The 26,127-nt window shown below is 35.8% G+C and overlaps 1 protein-coding gene across 3 annotated transcripts in view; it reads right to left on the bottom strand.

The window, feature by feature from the left end:
* PDHX (pyruvate dehydrogenase complex component X) overlaps positions 1-26,127 on the bottom strand; it is a 197,194-nt gene that overhangs the window by 108,959 nt on the left and 62,108 nt on the right. The window contains exons 8-11 of one of the 3 annotated variants that reach the window (XM_036859961.1): positions 22,908-22,966; positions 19,550-19,708; positions 17,105-17,169; positions 13,221-14,354 (exon numbers count right to left, since the gene is read on the bottom strand). In XM_036859961.1, coding sequence (XP_036715856.1) covers positions 14,096-14,354; positions 17,105-17,169; positions 19,550-19,708; positions 22,908-22,966 — 542 coding nt within the window. In that variant the 3' untranslated portion in view covers positions 13,221-14,095. Of the gene's footprint in view, positions 1-13,220; positions 14,355-14,390; positions 14,622-17,104; positions 17,170-19,549; positions 19,709-22,907; positions 22,967-26,127 lie in introns of those variants that run through there. The other 2 variants (XM_036859963.1, XM_036859962.1) reach the window with 2 other exon arrangements.

Raw genomic sequence — 26,127 nt, 5'->3', positions numbered from 1 at the left:
AAATAAATAAATAAAAATGTAAAAAAAAAAAAGTTATTATAGTAATAGGTACAGGTACTGAGTCAAGGTCATGGAAAATGAACTGCTGAGCTTGTATAACAAGTGCTAAATATTTGGTTACTAAAATTAGAGAAACCAGAAACCATAAGGAGCTGGTTATAACCAGTAATGTAAAAACCTGGTTCAAATGTTACCTCCTCTGTGATGCTGTCCTCTCAACCCAGGTCCTATGCACAGACTCTGATTATTGCAACTCTGAACTGCATTTCATTTATCTGTAGTTTAAGCTGCTTGAGGGTAAGGGCCATTAGCTATGAATCCTCAGTGCCGACACACAGTAGATGCTCACCACTGTTGAATGAATAATATCTCAACATCTTTCTTTCATTTCACATTTTAATCAATGTTTCACCTAACAAACAGGGGAATTTATTTGAAATAATCCCTACCCACAAAGTAGATATAACATAGACTGCTATCCCTTACTAAGATATCTTATCATTTGGAGTTATTCCAAATTACAAGATCACATTTTATTTCCCAGCCTGTCTGGTTGGGTTGTTGTGCCAGCCACTAATTAATTTCTCAGATTCAATTGTACCCTTCAATGCCTGCTCTGAACTTCTGCACTCATCGATGATTCTTCTAAGCATTTCTCCTTTACAGCAAGCACAATACGTTTCTCAGAAGGCACCTGGGAGACATTGCCATTTCTAGCTGCTGCCAGACTGCTCAGTGGGCGTAGAACGCCCAGTGATGCTTTGCTCCTGCCTTGTGCCCAGAATGGCAGCCCCAGCTCAGCCTGATGACCACCTTCCCACATGGCTCTCCCCACACAAACTGCAGGTGCTCCAGGCCTCCCACCTGCAGTGGCACTGTGACCTTCTCAGCTGAGGCTGACCTGCGCCCTGGAGGGTGGCTTCATACATATTTCCCTGGCGACTGCAGACAGACCTGTCCTGGGCAACGCAATGAACTTCTCTGACACCCAGTGGGCTGCAAATATTGGATGCTGACTGATAAGGTGGTCAATAGAGGAGGCTTGACCCTGAGATACAGTTGTCAATACAGAAGCCTGGAGCTTCCAAAATAAAAGCTGAGGTAATTAATTACCTTTGGCTCTGAACTTGGACCAAAGATATTTATTAAAGTAAAATGTCCTATATCATGTTTTTTATCCTTAGAGAAACTAAGCCCCTAATTTTTTTAAGCTTCTATTTTTCTAAGCCTTCTATTTGGAGGTAGAAGTTACAACCCTTAACTTCAGCATTGCAGGTTAATAGCTGTCCATAATGAAAACAAAATTCCTCAGCACTTTCTGCATCAATCACCAGAAAGGCACAAAGCGAACTACTACACTACAGAGAAATATGAATTAAGAGTGGCCATGTAGTAGACACGTTATTACTGAAGAACAGGACCTTCCAATTATTGCAAGTAGAAAATGCTATCTGTTAGTACAGAACTATACCTGCAGCAATAACACAGCCTAGAAAGTTATATACTGCAGTGTGGTGAGCTTGAATTTTGGCACTTGCAAAGACCTAGGTTCAAATCCCAGCTGTGGCACTTCTGAGCTGTGTGCCTTTGACCAAATAACATAATCCCTGAGTTTCTTTCCTTATCCTGTCTTGTGATGATGGTTATAAAGTAAGATATACCTACCTTATAAAATTGAGAAGATTAAACAAGGTAAGCAACCATTAGCGTGATTAATTTTCCCTCCTGTTTCCTCATTTTATAGGTAAGAGAATATTGAGGCACAGAGATAAAGTTTTTACCCAAAGCACAGTAATTTACAGATGAATTTGAAACTAGGCTTAAAATACTCTTGATTTAAGCATGCAAACTTGGGAAATGAAGTATGTACTAAAGACCAGTAGCTCCATTTGATAAGGATAGTAATTTATTAAGTAAATAATAAATTATAGCTGCCTGATAAATGCCACACGAAGTGTAGAACAAGTGCAATTTATGTGATTAAAAATTTAACATATTCATATACTTTATGCTTTATAAAGTGCTATGACTAATATAATTTAATCTGACCACAGTAGCCTTATCTTTAAAAGACCTACTTTTTTAGTTATAGGAGTAATAATTTCATAGACTAAGAAATTTCAGAAAAAATAAATTACTTTACGTGTGAATAAAGGAAAATCATGACTAATTAATGATTTTGCTAATAATTTCTCAACTTTTAATAAAAGCCCAAGTTTCTCTTAACTGTATATATCATACATAGAAGAGGTTAAATTAGAGATTTAAAAAGTAGCCACTTTGCTAGGAAGAATAAGGTTGCTTGGATTTGTTGCAAAAAATATAAGTAAATGTGAAAGTAAACTTTGTATGGTCAAAGAAATAAAAGACTGCCACTTACAGAGGCAAATGGTTTTTCAAAATACATCTTCGTACCCTACAATTTCAATTCAATGGTGTCTTCAGCATTACAAGTCTAGACAAACCACACCTTCCTTCAGTCCTCCCCGTCCCCATCTCTTGAAATCAATAGACACTAGAAAATAAATTTTAAAAATCCACAAAACTATTTCAAATGATTTTATTAGAAAACTGTTGTTTCCCATTTACAGAAAGTTTAAATGTTTCCTGAAATATACCACTTGCTGTAAATAACTTACCAAATCTTAACCTTTTGTACACTGGTGATGGGGGGGGCCATGAAGGGTGGGGTTTTGGACTGGGAAACTGCATCATTGTTGCTGCATTATCTCATAGCACACATCCACCCCACATATACATAATATACCACAGCAAATGAACATGTCGAATATTCTTAAGTTTCTCCCTTCTTTAAAGCCCCTGACCTGGTACAGAATCTAATCAATGGACACTTTCATTATAGCAAAAGCTTCCAGCTGGTTCTGCTGACGGCTGTCCTCTCTGTTTTGACCTACCTTGCATATTGGGGCCAGATTAACCTGAAAGTAATTCTGCCCTGTTACTTCCTTTTTCAAAAGTCAACAGAAGTTTCCCATTAATAACGTCACATTTAAAATAATGGTTAATTCTTACCAGCAATATGCTTGGTTCTTTCATTTCCTCACTTCACCTGAGACAAAGTCCATGATGATGCAATGAGTGATAAGGACAAATTTTCCTTGAAAACTGAGAATTGTCAGTTCTATTTTTCTCCCACACTCTAACTACAATATATTAACTCACAGCACCACCTATCTTTCAATAAAAGGTTAGGAAACTAGTTTTATTTTTAGCATAATGCCCAATATCTGGCCTGTACAATTTAGCGTGAAATTAAGTCTAAAATGCAGAAAGGAAAAAAAAAAATCTAAAAATAGAAGTTCCATTTGACATGTATGTAAAACACTTATACCAGTATGTATCAATTTCTTAGTAACGTTTCAAACAAATAAGTCTGGCCAGCAGTATACTGAAGATTTTAATCTGCCACAAAATAGTCAGTGAACAAACTGTGCCTGAGGATGTTAAACTCGAAGTCGCAATCAGGGAGAAGCAGGGCCGTTCTGACTTATAAATTCTAATATTCATTGATATTTTCATGCCCAAGTGTTAACTAGAATGTGTGTTGCCTTTTCCTTAGAAGTCTTCCCAACATTTTGGTCATTTTCCTTGTTTAAATAAGAAAAAAAAAAAAAAAAGGTATAAAATTTCATTTTCATATGCTCTCAGTGTGACCCCTCTCAGTACTACAAATAAGTATAAATTTATAACGTGGAAGACAGCCTGCTCATACAGCACACAGTTCATCCTCTGTTTAAGGATCCCAATCAAGACACCTTACCCCTTTCTCAAATCAGTGTTATTCTCTGACCTCATGCTGCAACAGAACTCTTTTTAGAAATGACGATTTTCTTACATAAACCTAACCAGTATTAGAAATATTAGAGAAAGTATTTTTTGGTCAGAATGAATGGGCATTTGTACCAACAGCTGAGAAGTCAAACCATGAAAAGTCGAACCATGAGAAGCAACTGATTATATGAAAAGCCTGGCTGTGATCTCCATGAAGAATTAAACTGTCTTGCATTTACAGAGCATTTCTCCTGGGCAGTCCATGTCAGCTCTGTAAGGCAGGCAGGGGCGGGTATCACCGCCCATTTCACCTACAGGGAAACAGATGCACTACAGTTTAAGCATGTCAGTCCAATGGAAAAACAGAACTCCAAGCCAAGGGTGATTTACAGCTGTCTCACGTTCTATTCCTCAGATTTAAAAATTAGAAAAAAAAAAAATTTCAGTTAAAACGGATTGAAAACAATGTAACTTATGAAAGTTATTTTGAAAACAGCATTTGGTTACAATTTTCAGTAATATGACAAAAGTTTTGAAGACTATTTTTAAAGAACAGCTTGTCAAAACTAATTGGATTAAGCATCTTCTTAGTAATTGATATACTGGGGCTCTAATTATTCTAGAAAGCTCTTTTGTTAGAGCATAAGTAGTTCATCATGTCAGAGCATACAACTTGTACCACGTAGTCTTTCTTCTGGCGATTCTCATCAGCAGAGAGCAACACGACTCTGTGACTAGTTAATTAAATCACCATCCAATTCCAGTTACAGTTAGCTTGTCAGTCGTAGCAGAGTTGTTAAAAGAGAGAAATAAGCTCTTCTAACCTTTACAACAATTAGTCAAATTTTCATATTATCAATGGAATAAAAAGGATAGTTCTCACCTGCTTCACAGGCCTTCTATTCTTTCTGAAGTTTTACATTTCACATCCATTTTTTCCTAATGTCATATTACAGTTGACCCTTGAACAACGAGTTTGAACTGTGCATGTCCACTTACACGTGGAGTTTTTTCAATAAATACCTAGTATAGTACTACCCGATCCCCGGTTGATTGAATCCCCAGATGCAGAACCATGGATATGAGAACCAACTGTAAACTTAAACGCAGATTTTCAACTGCTTGGGATCAGCTCCCCTCACCCTCACAAGGGTTAACTGTGATTTTAAATTCCTTCTCTCCTCCTGTAGAATCCCTTTTAAGCTATTCCAGGGAAATTACTAATATACTTCCAGGTACTAAACTTCTGTGTCATAACATTTAAAATACAATAGAAATTTTTATATTTTCTCATATTTTATTGCACAGTATAAACTTGATTAAAATGCACTAAGTAACAGCATGTGTTTCAATCAACACTAACTTAAAATGTTAGGTAGGAAATAGCATAACTTACTTTAATATATTCCAACTCAGTATGAAGGTGAGCAGTTTATTTCTGAAGGTTTAGATATTTTAACTGTAGTTTATTATCAAAGCAAACAAAATATTTTGGTCTCTTTCTTCACCTTTGATTCTTTTTAATTCTTCTTCTTTAGTTCACAGTGTCATAGAAGTGTAAAATAAGACTGATAGAAACCACTCTAAAACATATGGCTTTATATACATAAAAAATTCAATAATGTTGCCACAACCCCTAATACAGAGTGATTCTTATTTATCTACTAGTATCCAGAATAAACTTCTGTACATATTAAATTGTTCAAGTATATCTAGAGCAGTGCTTATAAAAGTGACGTCCCACTGCTACATTAATGGGCATCTCTTTGAAGACCACTTCTAACTTCAACACAATTAAGGTAGAGTTCTAAAATTTTTTGATTTTACAACTTATCATACATCTTCAAATATTCTAAAATGCTCCAATGAGCCAAACATCTAATTTAATTTACATCTAGCTGAACATCCCTTTTGTACAGCACCAGTGGTTAAATTAAAATGCATCTGACTAACCAAATGTTCTCTTCCTCCCATTAGTTACAGTTTATTTATTTATATAACACTGAACCCAAACTGAAAATGAAGGCAACTCAGGTCAAACTCTTTCACCCTCAATAAACATTTCATTCACTTCACACTTAAATACCTAATTGTTTTCCTATAGTGTATGTTTCTCAGTAACAATGATACAATTAACTAAGCCAAAGACCAACTTCTCATCTTTGAGGATTAGGCAAGTCGGATAGGATTCTCCAGGTTTGCTTTAAAACTTTCCAGAAACCTGGTAGCCAGTTCGTCATCTACCACTCGGCTGTCACTGGACATTGTGACCGTTATGAGCTGGTGTTGCTGCAGTTTGGCATTACCCTCTTCATCCTGAGTGAGCTTCAGCACAGGTCGGAATCTCCCAACAGCCAAAATGCAGGCCTGAGGAGGGTTGATCACTGCAGTAAACTCATCGATGCCAAACATCCCCAAGTTGGAAATACTAAGGGAAAACAAAAAGCTCTGAAGATGGCATGTCCTTAATCAAAGAACCCTTTCCCTGAGTCATATATTTTTACTTTATTAAAAAACTGTGCCACAGAACCTTATTCCAAGTTACTCAAAGACCAAAGAATACCATTTACAGTAGGATCAAAAAAACAGGTATCAACACACAAATATTGTATCTAATGTAAACATTTATTCAGCATTGAACTGGAAGCCCTAGGCAGAGGAATATGGCAAGGAAAAGAAATAGAAGGTATGAAGACTAGAAAAAAGAAATAAAACTTTATTATTCACAGATGAACTGACTGTGTACAAAGAAAATCTAAGCCTCTATAGGTAAACTAGTAAGATTAATAAATGAGTTTAGCTAAGTCACTAGATAATAAGTCAATATAAAAATTTACATCTATATACAAGTTGCTTTCATTAGAAAATAATACCATTTATAATAGTATACAAAATATCTAGGACTAAATCTAATGAAACATATATAAGACCTCTAAACAAAAAATTATAAAACACAACTGAAAGAAATCAAAGAGCAAGTAAACAATAGTTTATACCATGCTCATTCACTGGAAGACTCAACGCTATAAGGATGTCAATTCTCCTTAAACTTAAATTGATCAAACAATTCAATGCAATCCCAATAAAAATCCGAGCAAGATTAGTGTGTGTGTGTGTGTGTGTGTGTGTATGAAAAATGACAAGTTGATTCTAAAATTTATTTGGAAGTACAAAGCCAGGAAAGACAATCTTGATGGTGAACAAATTTGGAAGACTTTCATTGTCATATATCAAAAGTTATAGTTTGCTGGTATTAAGCAAGGGAAGGACAAACAGGTCAATTGAAAAGGAGAGAGAATACAGAAAAGGACCAAACACACTTGGTTACCTTCTCAATGCTACAGAGAAGAAGTAATCTTTTCAATAATTGAGGCTTAGTCCGTTAATTATCCACAAAGGGAAAAAAAGAGAATCGTGACCTTTACCTCCATATCAAAGACAAAATCTAATTTCAGATGAATTGCAACCTACATGTGAGAAGTTATAAAGCTTCTGAAGATAACACAGAAGAATAACTTCATGACCGGGATAGACAATAATTCCTAGCAGAAAACAGAGTACTAACTATAAAGAAAAATACTGATAAATAGGATTTTATTAAAATTCAGAACTTCTATTCATTGAAAAACACCATCAAGAAAGTTTCAAAGGCAAGGTACAAAGTGGGAAAGGTATTTAAAATAATATATATCCTATAAAAGTCTGTGTATCGGGAAAAAAGAACTCCTATAAAACATTTTTAAAAACAGACACAAGACTTCAACAGGTATTTTACCCGATGAGTTACCGGATACCCAAATGGCTGACAGATAAATGAAAACAGTATTCAACATCATTAATTTGCATTTCTCTGACCACAAAGAGTACCACTACACACACCAAGATTCATTAAAATTTAAAACCTAACAATATTAAGAGTTAACAAGAATATGAAGCAATGGGAATTCTTCATACACTGTTGATGGAAGAAAAAAATGGTAGAACCATTTTGGAAAACTATCTGGCAGGATCTACTAAAGCTATAAACCCAGCAATTCTACTTTCAGGTCTATACAACAAAAATATGTACAGGGCTTCCCTGGTGGCGCAGTGGTTGAGAATCTGCCTGCCAATGCAGGGGACACGGGTTCGAGCCCTGGTCTGGGAAGATCCCACATGCCGCGGAGCAACTAGGCCCGTGAGCCACAACTACTAAGCCTGCGCGTCTGGAGCCTGTGCTCCGCAACAAGAGAGGCCGCGATAGTGAGAGGCCCGTGCACCGCGATGAAGAAGAGTGGTCCCCACTTGCCGCAACTAGAGAAAGCCCTCGCACAGAAACAAAGACCCAACACAGCCAAAAATAAATAAATAAATAAAAATGTAAAAAAAAAAAAAGTTATTATAGTAATAGGTACAGGTACTGAGTCAAGGTCATGGAAAATGAACTGCTGAGCTTGTATAACAAGTGCTAAATATTTGGTTACTAAAATTAGAGAAACCAGAAACCATAAGGAGCTGGTTATAACCAGTAATGTAAAAACCTGGTTCAAATGTTACCTCCTCTGTGATGCTGTCCTCTCAACCCAGGTCCTATGCACAGACTCTGATTATTGCAACTCTGAACTGCATTTCATTTATCTGTAGTTTAAGCTGCTTGAGGGTAAGGGCCATTAGCTATGAATCCTCAGTGCCGACACACAGTAGATGCTCACCACTGTTGAATGAATAATATCTCAACATCTTTCTTTCATTTCACATTTTAATCAATGTTTCACCTAACAAACAGGGGAATTTATTTGAAATAATCCCTACCCACAAAGTAGATATAACATAGACTGCTATCCCTTACTAAGATATCTTATCATTTGGAGTTATTCCAAATTACAAGATCACATTTTATTTCCCAGCCTGTCTGGTTGGGTTGTTGTGCCAGCCACTAATTAATTTCTCAGATTCAATTGTACCCTTCAATGCCTGCTCTGAACTTCTGCACTCATCGATGATTCTTCTAAGCATTTCTCCTTTACAGCAAGCACAATACGTTTCTCAGAAGGCACCTGGGAGACATTGCCATTTCTAGCTGCTGCCAGACTGCTCAGTGGGCGTAGAACGCCCAGTGATGCTTTGCTCCTGCCTTGTGCCCAGAATGGCAGCCCCAGCTCAGCCTGATGACCACCTTCCCACATGGCTCTCCCCACACAAACTGCAGGTGCTCCAGGCCTCCCACCTGCAGTGGCACTGTGACCTTCTCAGCTGAGGCTGACCTGCGCCCTGGAGGGTGGCTTCATACATATTTCCCTGGCGACTGCAGACAGACCTGTCCTGGGCAACGCAATGAACTTCTCTGACACCCAGTGGGCTGCAAATATTGGATGCTGACTGATAAGGTGGTCAATAGAGGAGGCTTGACCCTGAGATACAGTTGTCAATACAGAAGCCTGGAGCTTCCAAAATAAAAGCTGAGGTAATTAATTACCTTTGGCTCTGAACTTGGACCAAAGATATTTATTAAAGTAAAATGTCCTATATCATGTTTTTTATCCTTAGAGAAACTAAGCCCCTAATTTTTTTAAGCTTCTATTTTTCTAAGCCTTCTATTTGGAGGTAGAAGTTACAACCCTTAACTTCAGCATTGCAGGTTAATAGCTGTCCATAATGAAAACAAAAATTCCTCAGCACTTTCTGCATCAATCACCAGAAAGGCACAAAGCGAACTACTACACTACAGAGAAATATGAATTAAGAGTGGCCATGTAGTAGACACGTTATTACTGAAGAACAGGACCTTCCAATTATTGCAAGTAGAAAATGCTATCTGTTAGTACAGAACTATACCTGCAGCAATAACACAGCCTAGAAAGTTATATACTGCAGTGTGGTGAGCTTGAATTTTGGCACTTGCAAAGACCTAGGTTCAAATCCCAGCTGTGGCACTTCTGAGCTGTGTGCCTTTGACCAAATAACATAATCCCTGAGTTTCTTTCCTTATCCTGTCTTGTGATGATGGTTATAAAGTAAGATATACCTACCTTATAAAATTGAGAAGATTAAACAAGGTAAGCAACCATTAGCGTGATTAATTTTCCCTCCTGTTTCCTCATTTTATAGGTAAGAGAATATTGAGGCACAGAGATAAAGTTTTTACCCAAAGCACAGTAATTTACAGATGAATTTGAAACTAGGCTTAAAATACTCTTGATTTAAGCATGCAAACTTGGGAAATGAAGTATGTACTAAAGACCAGTAGCTCCATTTGATAAGGATAGTAATTTATTAAGTAAATAATAAATTATAGCTGCCTGATAAATGCCACACGAAGTGTAGAACAAGTGCAATTTATGTGATTAAAAATTTAACATATTCATATACTTTATGCTTTATAAAGTGCTATGACTAATATAATTTAATCTGACCACAGTAGCCTTATCTTTAAAAGACCTACTTTTTAGTTATAGGAGTAATAATTTCATAGACTAAGAAATTTCAGAAAAAATAAATTACTTTACGTGTGAATAAAGGAAAATCATGACTAATTAATGATTTTGCTAATAATTTCTCAACTTTTAATAAAAGCCCAAGTTTCTCTTAACTGTATATATCATACATAGAAGAGGTTAAATTAGAGATTTAAAAAGTAGCCACTTTGCTAGGAAGAATAAGGTTGCTTGGATTTGTTGCAAAAAATATAAGTAAATGTGAAAGTAAACTTTGTATGGTCAAAGAAATAAAAGACTGCCACTTACAGAGGCAAATGGTTTTTCAAAATACATCTTCGTACCCTACAATTTCAATTCAATGGTGTCTTCAGCATTACAAGTCTAGACAAACCACACCTTCCTTCAGTCCTCCCCGTCCCCATCTCTTGAAATCAATAGACACTAGAAAATAAATTTTAAAAATCCACAAAACTATTTCAAATGATTTTATTAGAAAACTGTTGTTTCCCATTTACAGAAAGTTTAAATGTTTCCTGAAATATACCACTTGCTGTAAATAACTTACCAAATCTTAACCTTTTGTACACTGGTGATGGGGGGGGCCATGAAGGGTGGGGTTTTGGACTGGGAAACTGCATCATTGTTGCTGCATTATCTCATAGCACACATCCACCCCACATATACATAATATACCACAGCAAATGAACATGTCGAATATTCTTAAGTTTCTCCCTTCTTTAAAGCCCCTGACCTGGTACAGAATCTAATCAATGGACACTTTCATTATAGCAAAAGCTTCCAGCTGGTTCTGCTGACGGCTGTCCTCTCTGTTTTGACCTACCTTGCATATTGGGGCCAGATTAACCTGAAAGTAATTCTGCCCTGTTACTTCCTTTTTCAAAAGTCAACAGAAGTTTCCCATTAATAACGTCACATTTAAAATAATGGTTAATTCTTACCAGCAATATGCTTGGTTCTTTCATTTCCTCACTTCACCTGAGACAAAGTCCATGATGATGCAATGAGTGATAAGGACAAATTTTCCTTGAAAACTGAGAATTGTCAGTTCTATTTTTCTCCCACACTCTAACTACAATATATTAACTCACAGCACCACCTATCTTTCAATAAAAGGTTAGGAAACTAGTTTTATTTTTAGCATAATGCCCAATATCTGGCCTGTACAATTTAGCGTGAAATTAAGTCTAAAATGCAGAAAGGAAAAAAAAAAATCTAAAAATAGAAGTTCCATTTGACATGTATGTAAAACACTTATACCAGTATGTATCAATTTCTTAGTAACGTTTCAAACAAATAAGTCTGGCCAGCAGTATACTGAAGATTTTAATCTGCCACAAAATAGTCAGTGAACAAACTGTGCCTGAGGATGTTAAACTCGAAGTCGCAATCAGGGAGAAGCAGGGCCGTTCTGACTTATAAATTCTAATATTCATTGATATTTTCATGCCCAAGTGTTAACTAGAATGTGTGTTGCCTTTTCCTTAGAAGTCTTCCCAACATTTTGGTCATTTTCCTTGTTTAAATAAGAAAAAAAAAAAAAAAAAGGTATAAAATTTCATTTTCATATGCTCTCAGTGTGACCCCTCTCAGTACTACAAATAAGTATAAATTTATAACGTGGAAGACAGCCTGCTCATACAGCACACAGTTCATCCTCTGTTTAAGGATCCCAATCAAGACACCTTACCCCTTTCTCAAATCAGTGTTATTCTCTGACCTCATGCTGCAACAGAACTCTTTTTAGAAATGACGATTTTCTTACATAAACCTAACCAGTATTAGAAATATTAGAGAAAGTATTTTTTGGTCAGAATGAATGGGCATTTGTACCAACAGCTGAGAAGTCAAACCATGAAAAGTCGAACCATGAGAAGCAACTGATTATATGAAAAGCCTGGCTGTGATCTCCATGAAGAATTAAACTGTCTTGCATTTACAGAGCATTTCTCCTGGGCAGTCCATGTCAGCTCTGTAAGGCAGGCAGGGGCGGGTATCACCGCCCATTTCACCTACAGGGAAACAGATGCACTACAGTTTAAGCATGTCAGTCCAATGGAAAAACAGAACTCCAAGCCAAGGGTGATTTACAGCTGTCTCACGTTCTATTCCTCAGATTTAAAAATTAGAAAAAAAAAAATTTCAGTTAAAACGGATTGAAAACAATGTAACTTATGAAAGTTATTTTGAAAACAGCATTTGGTTACAATTTTCAGTAATATGACAAAAGTTTTGAAGACTATTTTTAAAGAACAGCTTGTCAAAACTAATTGGATTAAGCATCTTCTTAGTAATTGATATACTGGGGCTCTAATTATTCTAGAAAGCTCTTTTGTTAGAGCATAAGTAGTTCATCATGTCAGAGCATACAACTTGTACCACGTAGTCTTTCTTCTGGCGATTCTCATCAGCAGAGAGCAACACGACTCTGTGACTAGTTAATTAAATCACCATCCAATTCCAGTTACAGTTAGCTTGTCAGTCGTAGCAGAGTTGTTAAAAGAGAGAAATAAGCTCTTCTAACCTTTACAACAATTAGTCAAATTTTCATATTATCAATGGAATAAAAAGGATAGTTCTCACCTGCTTCACAGGCCTTCTATTCTTTCTGAAGTTTTACATTTCACATCCATTTTTCCTAATGTCATATTACAGTTGACCCTTGAACAACGAGTTTGAACTGTGCATGTCCACTTACACGTGGAGTTTTTTCAATAAATACCTAGTATAGTACTACCCGATCCCCGGTTGATTGAATCCCCAGATGCAGAACCATGGATATGAGAACCAACTGTAAACTTAAACGCAGATTTTCAACTGCTTGGGATCAGCTCCCCTCACCCTCACAAGGGTTAACTGTGATTTTAAATTCCTTCTCTCCTCCTGTAGAATCCCTTTTAAGCTATTCCAGGGAAATTACTAATATACTTCCAGGTACTAAACTTCTGTGTCATAACATTTAAAATACAATAGAAATTTTTATATTTTCTCATATTTTATTGCACAGTATAAACTTGATTAAAATGCACTAAGTAACAGCATGTGTTTCAATCAACACTAACTTAAAATGTTAGGTAGGAAATAGCATAACTTACTTTAATATATTCCAACTCAGTATGAAGGTGAGCAGTTTATTTCTGAAGGTTTAGATATTTTAACTGTAGTTTATTATCAAAGCAAACAAAATATTTTGGTCTCTTTCTTCACCTTTGATTCTTTTTAATTCTTCTTCTTTAGTTCACAGTGTCATAGAAGTGTAAAATAAGACTGATAGAAACCACTCTAAAACATATGGCTTTATATACATAAAAAATTCAATAATGTTGCCACAACCCCTAATACAGAGTGATTCTTATTTATCTACTAGTATCCAGAATAAACTTCTGTACATATTAAATTGTTCAAGTATATCTAGAGCAGTGCTTATAAAAGTGACGTCCCACTGCTACATTAATGGGCATCTCTTTGAAGACCACTTCTAACTTCAACACAATTAAGGTAGAGTTCTAAAATTTTTTGATTTTACAACTTATCATACATCTTCAAATATTCTAAAATGCTCCAATGAGCCAAACATCTAATTTAATTTACATCTAGCTGAACATCCCTTTTGTACAGCACCAGTGGTTAAATTAAAAATGCATCTGACTAACCAAATGTTCTCTTCCTCCCATTAGTTACAGTTTATTTATTTATATAACACTGAACCCAAACTGAAAATGAAGGCAACTCAGGTCAAACTCTTTCACCCTCAATAAACATTTCATTCACTTCACACTTAAATACCTAATTGTTTTCCTATAGTGTATGTTTCTCAGTAACAATGATACAATTAACTAAGCCAAAGACCAACTTCTCATCTTTGAGGATTAGGCAAGTCGGATAGGATTCTCCAGGTTTGCTTTAAAACTTTCCAGAAACCTGGTAGCCAGTTCGTCATCTACCACTCGGCTGTCACTGGACATTGTGACCGTTATGAGCTGGTGTTGCTGCAGTTTGGCATTACCCTCTTCATCCTGAGTGAGCTTCAGCACAGGTCGGAATCTCCCAACAGCCAAAATGCAGGCCTGAGGAGGGTTGATCACTGCAGTAAACTCATCGATGCCAAACATCCCCAAGTTGGAAATACTAAGGGAAAACAAAAAGCTCTGAAGATGGCATGTCCTTAATCAAAGAACCCTTTCCCTGAGTCATATATTTTTACTTTATTAAAAAACTGTGCCACAGAACCTTATTCCAAGTTACTCAAAGACCAAAGAATACCATTTACAGTAGGATCAAAAAAACAGGTATCAACACACAAATATTGTATCTAATGTAAACATTTATTCAGCATTGAACTGGAAGCCCTAGGCAGAGGAATATGGCAAGGAAAAGAAATAGAAGGTATGAAGACTAGAAAAAAGAAATAAAACTTTATTATTCACAGATGAACTGACTGTGTACAAAGAAAATCTAAGCCTCTATAGGTAAACTAGTAAGATTAATAAATGAGTTTAGCTAAGTCACTAGATAATAAGTCAATATAAAAATTTACATCTATATACAAGTTGCTTTCATTAGAAAATAATACCATTTATAATAGTATACAAAATATCTAGGACTAAATCTAATGAAACATATATAAGACCTCTAAACAAAAAATTATAAAACACAACTGAAAGAAATCAAAGAGCAAGTAAACAATAGTTTATACCATGCTCATTCACTGGAAGACTCAACGCTATAAGGATGTCAATTCTCCTTAAACTTAAATTGATCAAACAATTCAATGCAATCCCAATAAAAATCCGAGCAAGATTAGTGTGTGTGTGTGTGTGTGTGTGTGTGTATGAAAAATGACAAGTTGATTCTAAAATTTATTTGGAAGTACAAAGCCAGGAAAGACAATCTTGATGGTGAACAAATTTGGAAGACTTTCATTGTCATATATCAAAAGTTATAGTTTGCTGGTATTAAGCAAGGGAAGGACAAACAGGTCAATTGAAAAGGAGAGAGAATACAGAAAAGGACCAAACACACTTGGTTACCTTCTCAATGCTACAGAGAAGAAGTAATCTTTTCAATAATTGAGGCTTAGTCCGTTAATTATCCACAAAGGGAAAAAAAGAGAATCGTGACCTTTACCTCCATATCAAAGACAAAATCTAATTTCAGATGAATTGCAACCTACATGTGAGAAGTTATAAAGCTTCTGAAGATAACACAGAAGAATAACTTCATGACCGGGATAGACAATAATTCCTAGCAGAAAACAGAGTACTAACTATAAAGAAAAATACTGATAAATAGGATTTTATTAAAATTCAGAACTTCTATTCATTGAAAAACACCATCAAGAAAGTTTCAAAGGCAAGGTACAAAGTGGGAAAGGTATTTAAAATAATATATATCCTATAAAAGTCTGTGTATCGGGAAAAAAGAACTCCTATAAAACATTTTTAAAAACAGACACAAGACTTCAACAGGTATTTTACCCGATGAGTTACCGGATACCCAAATGGCTGACAGATAAATGAAAACAGTATTCAACATCATTAATTTGCATTTCTCTGACCACAAAGAGTACCACTACACACACCAAGATTCATTAAAATTTAAAACCTAACAATATTAAGAGTTAACAAGAATATGAAGCAATGGGAATTCTTCATACACTGTTGATGGAAGAAAAAAATGGTAGAACCATTTTGGAAAACTATCTGGCAGGATCTACTAAAGCTATAAACCCAGCAATTCTACTTTCAGGTCTATACAACAAAAATATGTACAGGGCTTCCCTGGTGGCGCAGTGGTTGAGAATCTGCCTGCCAATGCAGGGGACACGGGTTCGAGCCCTGGTCTGGGAAGATCCCACATGCCGCGGAGCAACTGGGCCCGTGAGCCACAACTACTGAGCCTGCGCGTCTGGAGCCCGTGCTCCGCAACGAGAGGCCGCGATAGTGAGAGGCCCGCGCACCGCGATGAAGAGTGGCCCCCGCTTGCCGCAATTGGAGAAAGCCCTCGCACAGAAACGAAGACCCAACACAGCCATAAATAAATAAATTAATTAATTAATTAAAAAAAATATGTACATATAGTCACCATAAGACAGTAACAAAAATGTTCACGAGCACCAAAGTGTAAACACACATGCCCAACAGTGAAAATGGACACTAGCATATTTATACAGCATACTACAGAATACTATAACACAATAATAAATGACTGCTTCACACAACAACATGCATGGTTCATCTCACAGACATTAATGTTGAGTGAAAGAAGTCAGACACTGAAAAATATGTATTTATGTAAAGATCAAAGTTGGCAAAACAAGAACTTTGGTGATAATTTTCAGAATCATGGTTACCACCCTCAAGCGGGTGAGAATTAGGAAGGGTAAAGGGAGGCTTATGGGATGCAGATAATGTTCATTATCTTGCTTTGGTTGGTTACACAGCTTTCTTCACTTTATAAAACATTCCAGCTACACTCAGTGTACTGTACTGTAAGTTATACTTAAACAAAAATAGAGCTGATAATAACTCAAGGGTCTATGTGTTAATATTTTACCCCAAAGGACCTTAAAATAAATCACAAGTAGAAAAAAAATAGTTGACGTTTATAAATCTATTGTATGTCAGACCCTGAATGTCATTCTATGAACATCTAAATGGGTTAACTAGCTAACCCTAATGGCTTCCTACTAGCTTTGATTCATAAGAAAGACTAACTAGTCTGAAGAACATTTTCACATATTCTCTTGTCTAAATAAAGTATGATATTTAGCTTAAATTTTTAAAGAAATGTTTCAGAAAATAAATGAAACAGGTTAACAAGGACTTCATAAGTCTTATGTCTGTTTGATGCTACAAATAATTAAGTTTAAATTTTACCTAAAAGATCCTCCTTGGTATTCTTCAGGTAACAATTTTCCATCTCTAGCTTTCTTTGATAGAGCCTGAGAAAAATACAAACAGAGCATGACAACCAACACTACATTATATGGCTGATTTTGTCACTTAAAAATATTTTTATAGGGTACACTCTCATCTTTGATATGCCTTGACTTGACTTTATTAAGAGACTATATATACATACATATGTATATATATTTAAAAAAAAATTATATATATATAATTTTCTCTAACACACTTAAAAAAATGAGTAAGTTAGAGCACAGATAATCCAAGAAGCTACACACATGTGAATCAGAACTCTAGAAAAATCATTTCCCTTTAAAAATTCTTCAAATATTGGAATTACCTTGTACACTATGCAGAATGTTTCAGTGTTTTTTATATATACAGTGAAATTTTCCATTTTGCCTATAAATTTTTTTCTTGTAAGACAAAGTATTAGAAGAGCCCTTCTTGTTACTCTAGTAGCTTTTAAATAAATTATTCAACGGCAACAATCTCACAACCAACACATCGATTTTCATTTCATTTCATTTCATTTTTTTACCCACAACATATATATAACTTCAAACAGTTGTTAAAAAAAACAGAGAATTTTATAGTTACTTTTCAATATTATATGCATCTTCTGTATTGTTAGTCTTTGCAACTGATTTTTAAATGTCTGTTCAATATTCTAAATACTGCATCTGCCACAATTTAGTCATTTTCCTAGTGTTGTAATTTGGTTCATTTGTTTCTTTTGAATTCCTTCATATAAATTCTCAGAAATGGAATTACAAAGCCCTAGAAAATGAACTTTTTTTTTTGGTCTTGATCCTATAGCTAAAACATTTCCTGTGAGCTAGTCTACCCTGCTACAAGGAATGTAAAAATGTAGTAATTTCATATCACCCTTGACAAAACTGATGTCTAAAAACTTACAGAGGGAAAGACAGATAACACTCTGAGAGCTACATGAGGAAAAGTAGTTGAATTTCCCTCTACTTGCAATTAACCACACATCTTAATTTTTATTTTTCAATGCTTCAAAAGCAAGGGGACAGAGACTGAGTCATTACATACGAAAAATTAATGAAGAATTACTTTATGAGGGGGAGAGTAGAGATAAGCTACTGTCATTGGGTAGATGATATAAATCTGGGGTTTACTTAATATTCTGTATTGTATAGCTAACAAAGGTACAATTACAATCCCCACTGAAAACTGCTTAATTTTGAACCATAGATGATTTAATTTTTGAAAAATAAAACATTCTTTAAAAATCACTGTGACTTACTGCCAAATGAATCAATTACAGATTTATATTATTTGCATATAGTTACTTATAAAACTATTTAGATCCAGAATGAAAAAAATAAAAGATGAATTTAGACTTGTATAGTGCTTGGAATATTAGAAGTAGAGAGGACAATCTACAAATGCATTTCTCCTGCCTTAAGCAATATAATAACTTCACATGATCTGAACAAGCACACATCACATGAACTTTAAAAGGCATTTCTCTAAAGGCAGATGATCGTAACACATCCTGATGAGTTACCAGGCTACAACAAATAAAAAACATATTCATTAAAAAAAAAAAACAACAGATGACAAGCACACGTCATACACTTTAAGAAAATCTCTATAGACCCAAAACATCAGCAGGATATTCCTGTCAACGAACTCCTAACAGTGTGGAATAAGAATAGATTCTGATGAGGATCACTGGTTTTGAAAGTAACTAATTCTCACTGGTATTTCCTGGGAATGTGAGCTTAAAAATCAAAGCTCGTGTTTCCTGAACCATCCACAGTTGACAAGACATAATACAAGCTGACTAGCAAATATTTCTAAAATATATCACATGCCTTACTAATTCATTCAAAAAATTTACTGGGTACTAATGAGCTAAACTTTGCCTCTGCCTCTTAAAACTGTTGAAGCTGGCCTACTGCCTGCGTTCCGCCTATTCAATGTGATGTTTTGGTGAGAGCTGACTCTTCCATATTGGACCCCAGGAAAAAGAAAGCGTTTTTGCTTCTGGAATACCAAGCACTTCTAGTGGTCTTGACTGTAGAGAGGAAATGAATAAACTTTTAAGAATAAAATGCTGTGAAAAGTGAGGTCTGTCCATTACCACTTTGATAGAGCTATAGTTTCAGCTTTAACTTTAAAATTTATCTAAAATACCATCTCTAAAGTTGCATTATAGACTTTGGGAAACAAAGCAGCCAACTTGAACACAGCTGGCCCTAGCTTGTACGCATGTTATTTCTGAATTTTTAAATGTTAAATGTTCTTAAAATGGGTTGTACCTGGATTAAAAAACTTAAAAGTCTATATACGTAATTGATAAGCACTTGGAAATACCAAAAATGTACATTACGCACGCGCACACACACCTATCTCACAGTGTGGCGGCGTGTGCTAACCCACCTTCACAGAGTCAGCAATCTCCGGCAGACCCTTAGCAGCAGCATCTTTGATGACTGGTGTAATTAACCCTCTATCTGTTGCCACAGCCACTGAAATGTCAATAAAGGGCAGTTGCTTTGGGCTCTCTCCATCCCAGCTTACATTAACACTCGGCATTTGCTAGAAAGCAGAAGTAGAGAAAAATGTTGCTAAAGAAGTAGCTTTAGACCAAGGTTGTTACGGAAAAATAACTAACATTATTATGTAGTTTTGAAAGTGAATATAGCTAGACTGAAGGAAATAAATAAAACTTCGATTTGAAAAAAGTGGTTTGGACCTCTACATTAAATATCTTGTACGTTTGGGAAGAATAATTAAACATACCACCTTTTTTGAAGCAAGCTTGGGGAAATTCTGATGACGTACCCATGTTTTGATCTCTTTATATCATGGTTAAGAAAAGGGCTTCCTTTGTTAAACCTAATTGCTAGGAAGTAGTTAACGTGTGTTAACCTTCCTGTCTCATATGATGACCGACATGACCTCGAGGAGGAGAGGGGAGGGCAGAGGGGTAGTGACATCCAACCACATTCCTTCTAAGGCATGAGGAAGCCTGCCTTTCTAGCGCAGCCCTGGGAAATAAATATCAGCAGGCCCTTGATAAATGACTTCCCTATTTAAGAGAGATTTCCTAGGCTTCATAAACATATGCTATATACTATACAGGAGCACGTATATATTTAATATACATACAACTACACTGAGGATGAAAAAAACCAGAGGAGATGACTAAATGCCTGGAAACAGTGTGTACTGATAATGTTGCCAGACATCACAGGAGAAAATGATGCTGAAAAACAGAAATCAAAAACTAACTTCTCTTCTCAAAAATTCACTGCTTTCCGCAGAGTAAGATCCAAGCCTCCCAGCATGTCATTTAAGCATGGCAATCCACAATTTGATTCCATCCAATCTAATTTTACTCCTGACCACTCCCCTAAGATGAATTTCCACTTTACTCAGGCTTCTCACTCTTATGCTACACTCATTTCCATTTCACCACTGTTCAATTGTAATTTTCACTTCTTCTTTCGAGGCTCAACTCTTTCACTCAACAATGCCACTCTGTCAAAATAATAAAGTCCTAATCTCCCAGAAGATTTTAAATTCTTCATGGACAATGAAATAAAAGAAGAAAACAAAACAAAACAAAAAAACCCTCACAAATGAAGAATGTCTGGCAAACAAATTTAATTAGAAAGTTATGTAACAAAAACCTCTAGGATAAAGCCTAAGTTGTATTCAAAGGAAAATTCATCTTAAACTTTCTTATTAATAAAAAATAATTATAATGAATTACACATTCAAGTTTTCTAACAAGATATTTCTAACCAAAATAAACCTAGGGAAATGAAGGAGGGAACACATAATGAAACAATGTAAAAGGACTGATAAAGCAAATATGCAATAATAAAAGTGAGACAGAGTTCAGAAAAAACCCAGGCATTGAGGACATTAAAATAATTATAAGAAACAAATTCAAATAACTAGGCTAATAAGTTTGGAAATTCAGGTGAGATGAATGATTTCCTGGGAATATGTAAATTTCTAAAACTGATTCAAGAAAAAGCTGAAAACCAAACAGCTTGATAATTATAGGGGAAAAAAATGGGAAAGCTGCCAAGGCCCCTTCCTCAAAATAGAACTAGGCTTAGATATTTTTACTGGTGAATTCTATAAAACTTCAAGAAATACAAATCTTTGTAATACTGAAACAAGCACAGAGAAAGGAAAGGGAAAAATACAACCAAATTCATTTTATGAAGCAAATGATTTAGAAAAAAGAGAAGCCTGAAAAACCTAGCACACAATTTAAATTACAATTACTTACGGTTTCTGATAACAAAATTATAAAATGAAATCTTAACAAATAGCTAATGGACCACTAGAGACTCACTTGAAGAAGGCAAGAATGATTCATAACTAGAAGATGGTTAATATAAATCAAAACATTATTTGGTCAAAAGAGAAAAACCATATGAACACTGAGATACCAAACGACTGAAAAGGCATGCCTTTAAAATTCTCTATAGTCGTACTCTCCAAGAACTAAAAATAAATTCCTTATAAAAATACTTTAAATACAGCACTTAGTAAGCAGTGATGCAGAAAATAGCACAGTTATAGAAAGAAGCCATGACAGCAAATGGTGCTGAGCAGGGATTCAGGAAGCCTGGGCTTTGGATTTACATCTCCAGTCGGACACCTCGCTGAACTGCAGGCTCTGACGTTCACCTGCCTTCCTGCCACCCCGCTGGGACACTATGAGGCTTCCTGAACTTAATCTGTCCAAAACTGAAGTCTAGATTCCCTGCCTCAAACCTGCTCCTCTCCCAGTCTTAGTACGTGGGAAATTCCATTCCTCCCACTGCTTGGACCAAAACCCTTGTCCTTCTTTCCCTCACATTCCACATCCAATCCACCAGCAAACCCTGGTGGTTCTGCCTTTGAAATGTAACCACTTCCACCCTTGCCTCTCCGCAAGCTGTGTGCCACACAACCGCCGCAGCAGGCTCTCCTTTTTCTTTTTAAAGTTTTAAGTCAGATCATGTTAATCCTTTGCTCAAAACCCTCCAAAGACTTCCTTCTCATTCGTAATAAAATTCCTCCTCCTTCCCATTGTCACCAAGGCCTCGTGTACTTCGGGACCCCCTTAGCCCCTCTCCCTCTTCTTTTATGTTTAATCTCATCTCTTACCCTCCTACTCTCACTAACTCCACTCCAGGCACACCTGATCCCCAGCACCGTGTCTCTGGGTGACACGATCCACTCCTCACAGCCTGTGTTTGCTGTTCCCTCTGCCTGGAGCATCTTCTACCACACCTCTACGTGGTTTTCTCCCTCTCTGTCCACAGGCCTTGTCGCAATTATCATCCTGCCAGAGAAGCCTTCCTCGGCTAACTTTTGAAAATAACACCTCTAGTTCTTCTGTTCCCTTAACCTGCTTTCTTTTCTCCTCAGCACTTTCGCTATCTGACATATGTATTTGTTTGCCTCTCCCAACTAGAATATAAGCCCCATGAGAGCAGAAAATATGTAGGCTTTTGCTCACTACTATATCTCTAGTATTTAGCACATGCTAGGGGATCAATTAGTATTTGTGGAATAAATGGTCTTTATTCTGCTGTAATTAGTTGTAAGCCTCTGTGATTCTCAGTTTCTCCACCTGCAAAACTGAGTGAGATTAAATAACAGAATATTTTTAGCATTAAAATTATAAAATTTTTGTGACTTAAAAATAAGAGTTCTATTTATTATATAAAATCCCAAGATGTGAGACTACTTTGGAAGCCAGAATTATTTGGGGTTTGCTACTTACTTTAAGGGTAACAGCTGCTGCCTTGATGATAAAATCGTTGACTGATACTTTGATGTCATCTGAAAGAAAAACAAGTGTATTAAAATTAGTGTTCATAATAAAACTTTTAAGTTAACCATTATGATTTCAAACTTTTAAATTATGGACTGCACTGACAAACAATGATAAAAAATATTACAGGTTTTGTTCGCTTAGTCATGGTTCCTCTGAGTAGAGAAACTTGCATTATATGAGGTCCTGGATAAATAATATTAACCACGAATATAAAAGTTTTCTCCTGATCCTGATTACAGTTCTTTTAAACTGCTCAGATATCATACACAAGAACCGGAAAGATACATGACAACCATAATCAGAAAGAAAAGATCCAAGCCCCATGTCTTGAAAAAGACAAATGGTCTGTCCATGGCATATATAGTCAGGAAGTTTACAAGATGATTCATTTTTTTCTGCATCCTTTTCAAACGTCCGTATTCTGTGTATTCTTTATAATACATGGATTATATCAGAACAGTGGTAGCTGTAGTCACTTTAAAGAAACAAACATAGATATATATAGAGAAAGGGGATGTTCAGAAATTTCTTTTTACTAACAAAATGTACAATGAAAAAATTTAAGATCACTGCATTAAATAAGAGCTGCTTTTTAACTTAACAAAACAGGATACAGCAAATGCCAAAGATGAAGCAATGTTGGCGTGGGTCTTAATGCAATGAATAAAATGAGGTTCTCTGTCTAGTTTTATGGTGAATCCATTTAAATCAATTTCCTTCCAGTATAATGTTTTAAGATAAAGCTGGGGTCCCCTCCCTTCCCAAAGAGCTGATCTTAATGAAAGCATTTGGTTTATACCTCTGCTTTTCCCAGTGCGTATGAAAGTGTTGTGAACTACATTTGATTCTTTATTGCAAGGGCTTCTATAAAAAGACTTTAAGATCGGTATCTAGTCAGTTGATGGTATGTGGCAGGATACACAAATCCTGTTACTCTACTATCATGGAATTTTACATGAATGATATCTCATTCCAAAGGCATTCGAAGATTTCAGAAAGGGATTAGATGCATTACCATAAACCTAAATACTGTCAAACTGTCATGGTAACTGTCAGCTGCTCTTCTAATACACGGCTCTTATCATTCAGATTTCCAGAAACACAAACATTTTTGTTTGTTTAAAACTCCTTTGGGAGCAGAAAAACAAACAGATTTCCAGTGCTTAGAGACTTAATGATACCCACATACAGAAAATTTGGTCTGCATAAATTCAAATATGTAGACAGAATATTTTATGAACACACTGTGCTTACCTCTCATGCCTCACTCAGCCTCCTTCTCACTTTACCTACTATCCATAGATGTCCACAGTGAAGACTTCCCAAACCATTTACCAGCTGATGATTTCCAAATCTACTGCCCAAGTCCAGAGTCCTCACTTAAAATTCCCTGCCCTCATCATACTCCTACATTTGACCACTTTCTTCATCTTGAAACACGTTCTCTTTCTGACTTCTGTGTCACAGACTCTCCTGGTTTTATTCCAGTCTCTGCTCACTTACTTTCAGTCCCTTCCTCTCAATGTTGACATCTCCCCAGGTGAGAACTTTCAGTTTGATACCATTTATATGATAATGATTCCTCCAAATTCTATCTTGAATCCTGGTGTATCTGGAGCTTCAGACTCATACACCCTCTTTCTCACATGACATTTTCTACTTACGTGTCTGATAGGCATCCCAAATCTAATATGTGCAAAGGAGATTTTTTTCAAGTTCCTTTATTTTTAAATAAAATTTAAAACATACAGAAAAGTTTTTTTGCTTTTTTTTAATATTGTGGACATTTTCAAACATACAGAAAGACCATTGGTAACATTTATTAAGAAGAGAGTAGGAAATACATTGTGAGGGAATATCAAATATTCTCCTTTGCATATTGTTACAAAACAAAGTGTGGAACATACTTACAGAATGTTATATACTATAACCTTTAATGTGGGCCCTTTGAAGACTCATCAAAAAATCCCTAATTGAAAGGACATACTAAACCTGGTCCATGCAAAGATACTACCCTAATCCATACCTCCAATGAAATAGTACTGTTTCCTGCCTCATGAGAGGAAGGAACCAGGAAAATTATTCCACAATAACCTCTATATCATAACTAGCAAGTATGATTTGAAACCTGTAAGGGGAGCTTCCAGGGTTAACTTTTTGAACACTGATCACTCTGTCTAAAATAGCTTTCCATTTGGTTCCTTGGAGTATTAAAATCTGTCAGGTTTGAAAGCCTGTACCTATACTGATTTATCAGTTATGCTTTCACTTAGGATGTAGAAAGCCACAAGAGAAAGTTGTGCCCATCCAAATAGGGTGGGAGGAAAAGCAACATAAACTACAAAATCATAACTTTCTTGAGCCTATTAGGGAGCTGAGGTTACATCTAAGCTTTACAATTATGTCTAACATTTATAATTAGAGTTCCAAGGAGAAAACACATGAAGCAGAAGATATAGTTAAAAATAACTGTATCTGGGAGTTTTCCAAAATTAATGAAAGACAACAAACCACAAATCCAAGAAGCTGAGAGAAACCCAGACAGGATAAATGCAATAGGGAAAAAACAAAAAACAAAAAATGTTAGGCATATAATAGTCAAGCTGCTATTGGAGAAAATCTTGAAGGCAACCAGAGAGAAAGAAAACATCATACAGGGCAACACAGATTAAGAATGGCAGCAGATATTCTGCAAGTCAGAAGATAATGGAATGGTATCTTTAAGTAAAAATACTGGGGAAAAAAACCTGTTTACTCAAAATTCTATACCCAGCAAAAATATCTTTCAAAAATGAAGGAGACACACCCATTAGAATGACTACTATCAAAATCACAGAAATAACAAGTGTTAGTGAGGATACAGAGCAACTGGGACCCTTGTGCACTGATGATAAGAATGTAAAATGATGCAGCCACAACAGAAAACAGTATGTTAGTTCCTCAAAAAGTTAGAGTTAGAATTATCATGTGATTCAGCAGTAACACTTCTGGGGATATAACCAAAAGATCTGAAAGTAGAGATGCAAAGAGATATTTGTATATCCATGTTCATAGCAGCATATTCATAAAAATCAAAAGGTGGAAGCAACCAAGTGTCCACTGACAGATAAATGAATACACAGAATGTGGTATATACATAAAACGGAGTATCATTCAGTCTTAAAAT

This window comes from Balaenoptera musculus, chromosome 8 (genome assembly GCF_009873245.2).
Source record: "Balaenoptera musculus isolate JJ_BM4_2016_0621 chromosome 8, mBalMus1.pri.v3, whole genome shotgun sequence".
In the NCBI taxonomy this organism is placed as follows: Eukaryota; Metazoa; Chordata; class Mammalia; order Artiodactyla; family Balaenopteridae; genus Balaenoptera; species Balaenoptera musculus.
This window is presented reverse-complemented; position numbering and strand designations above follow the sequence as displayed.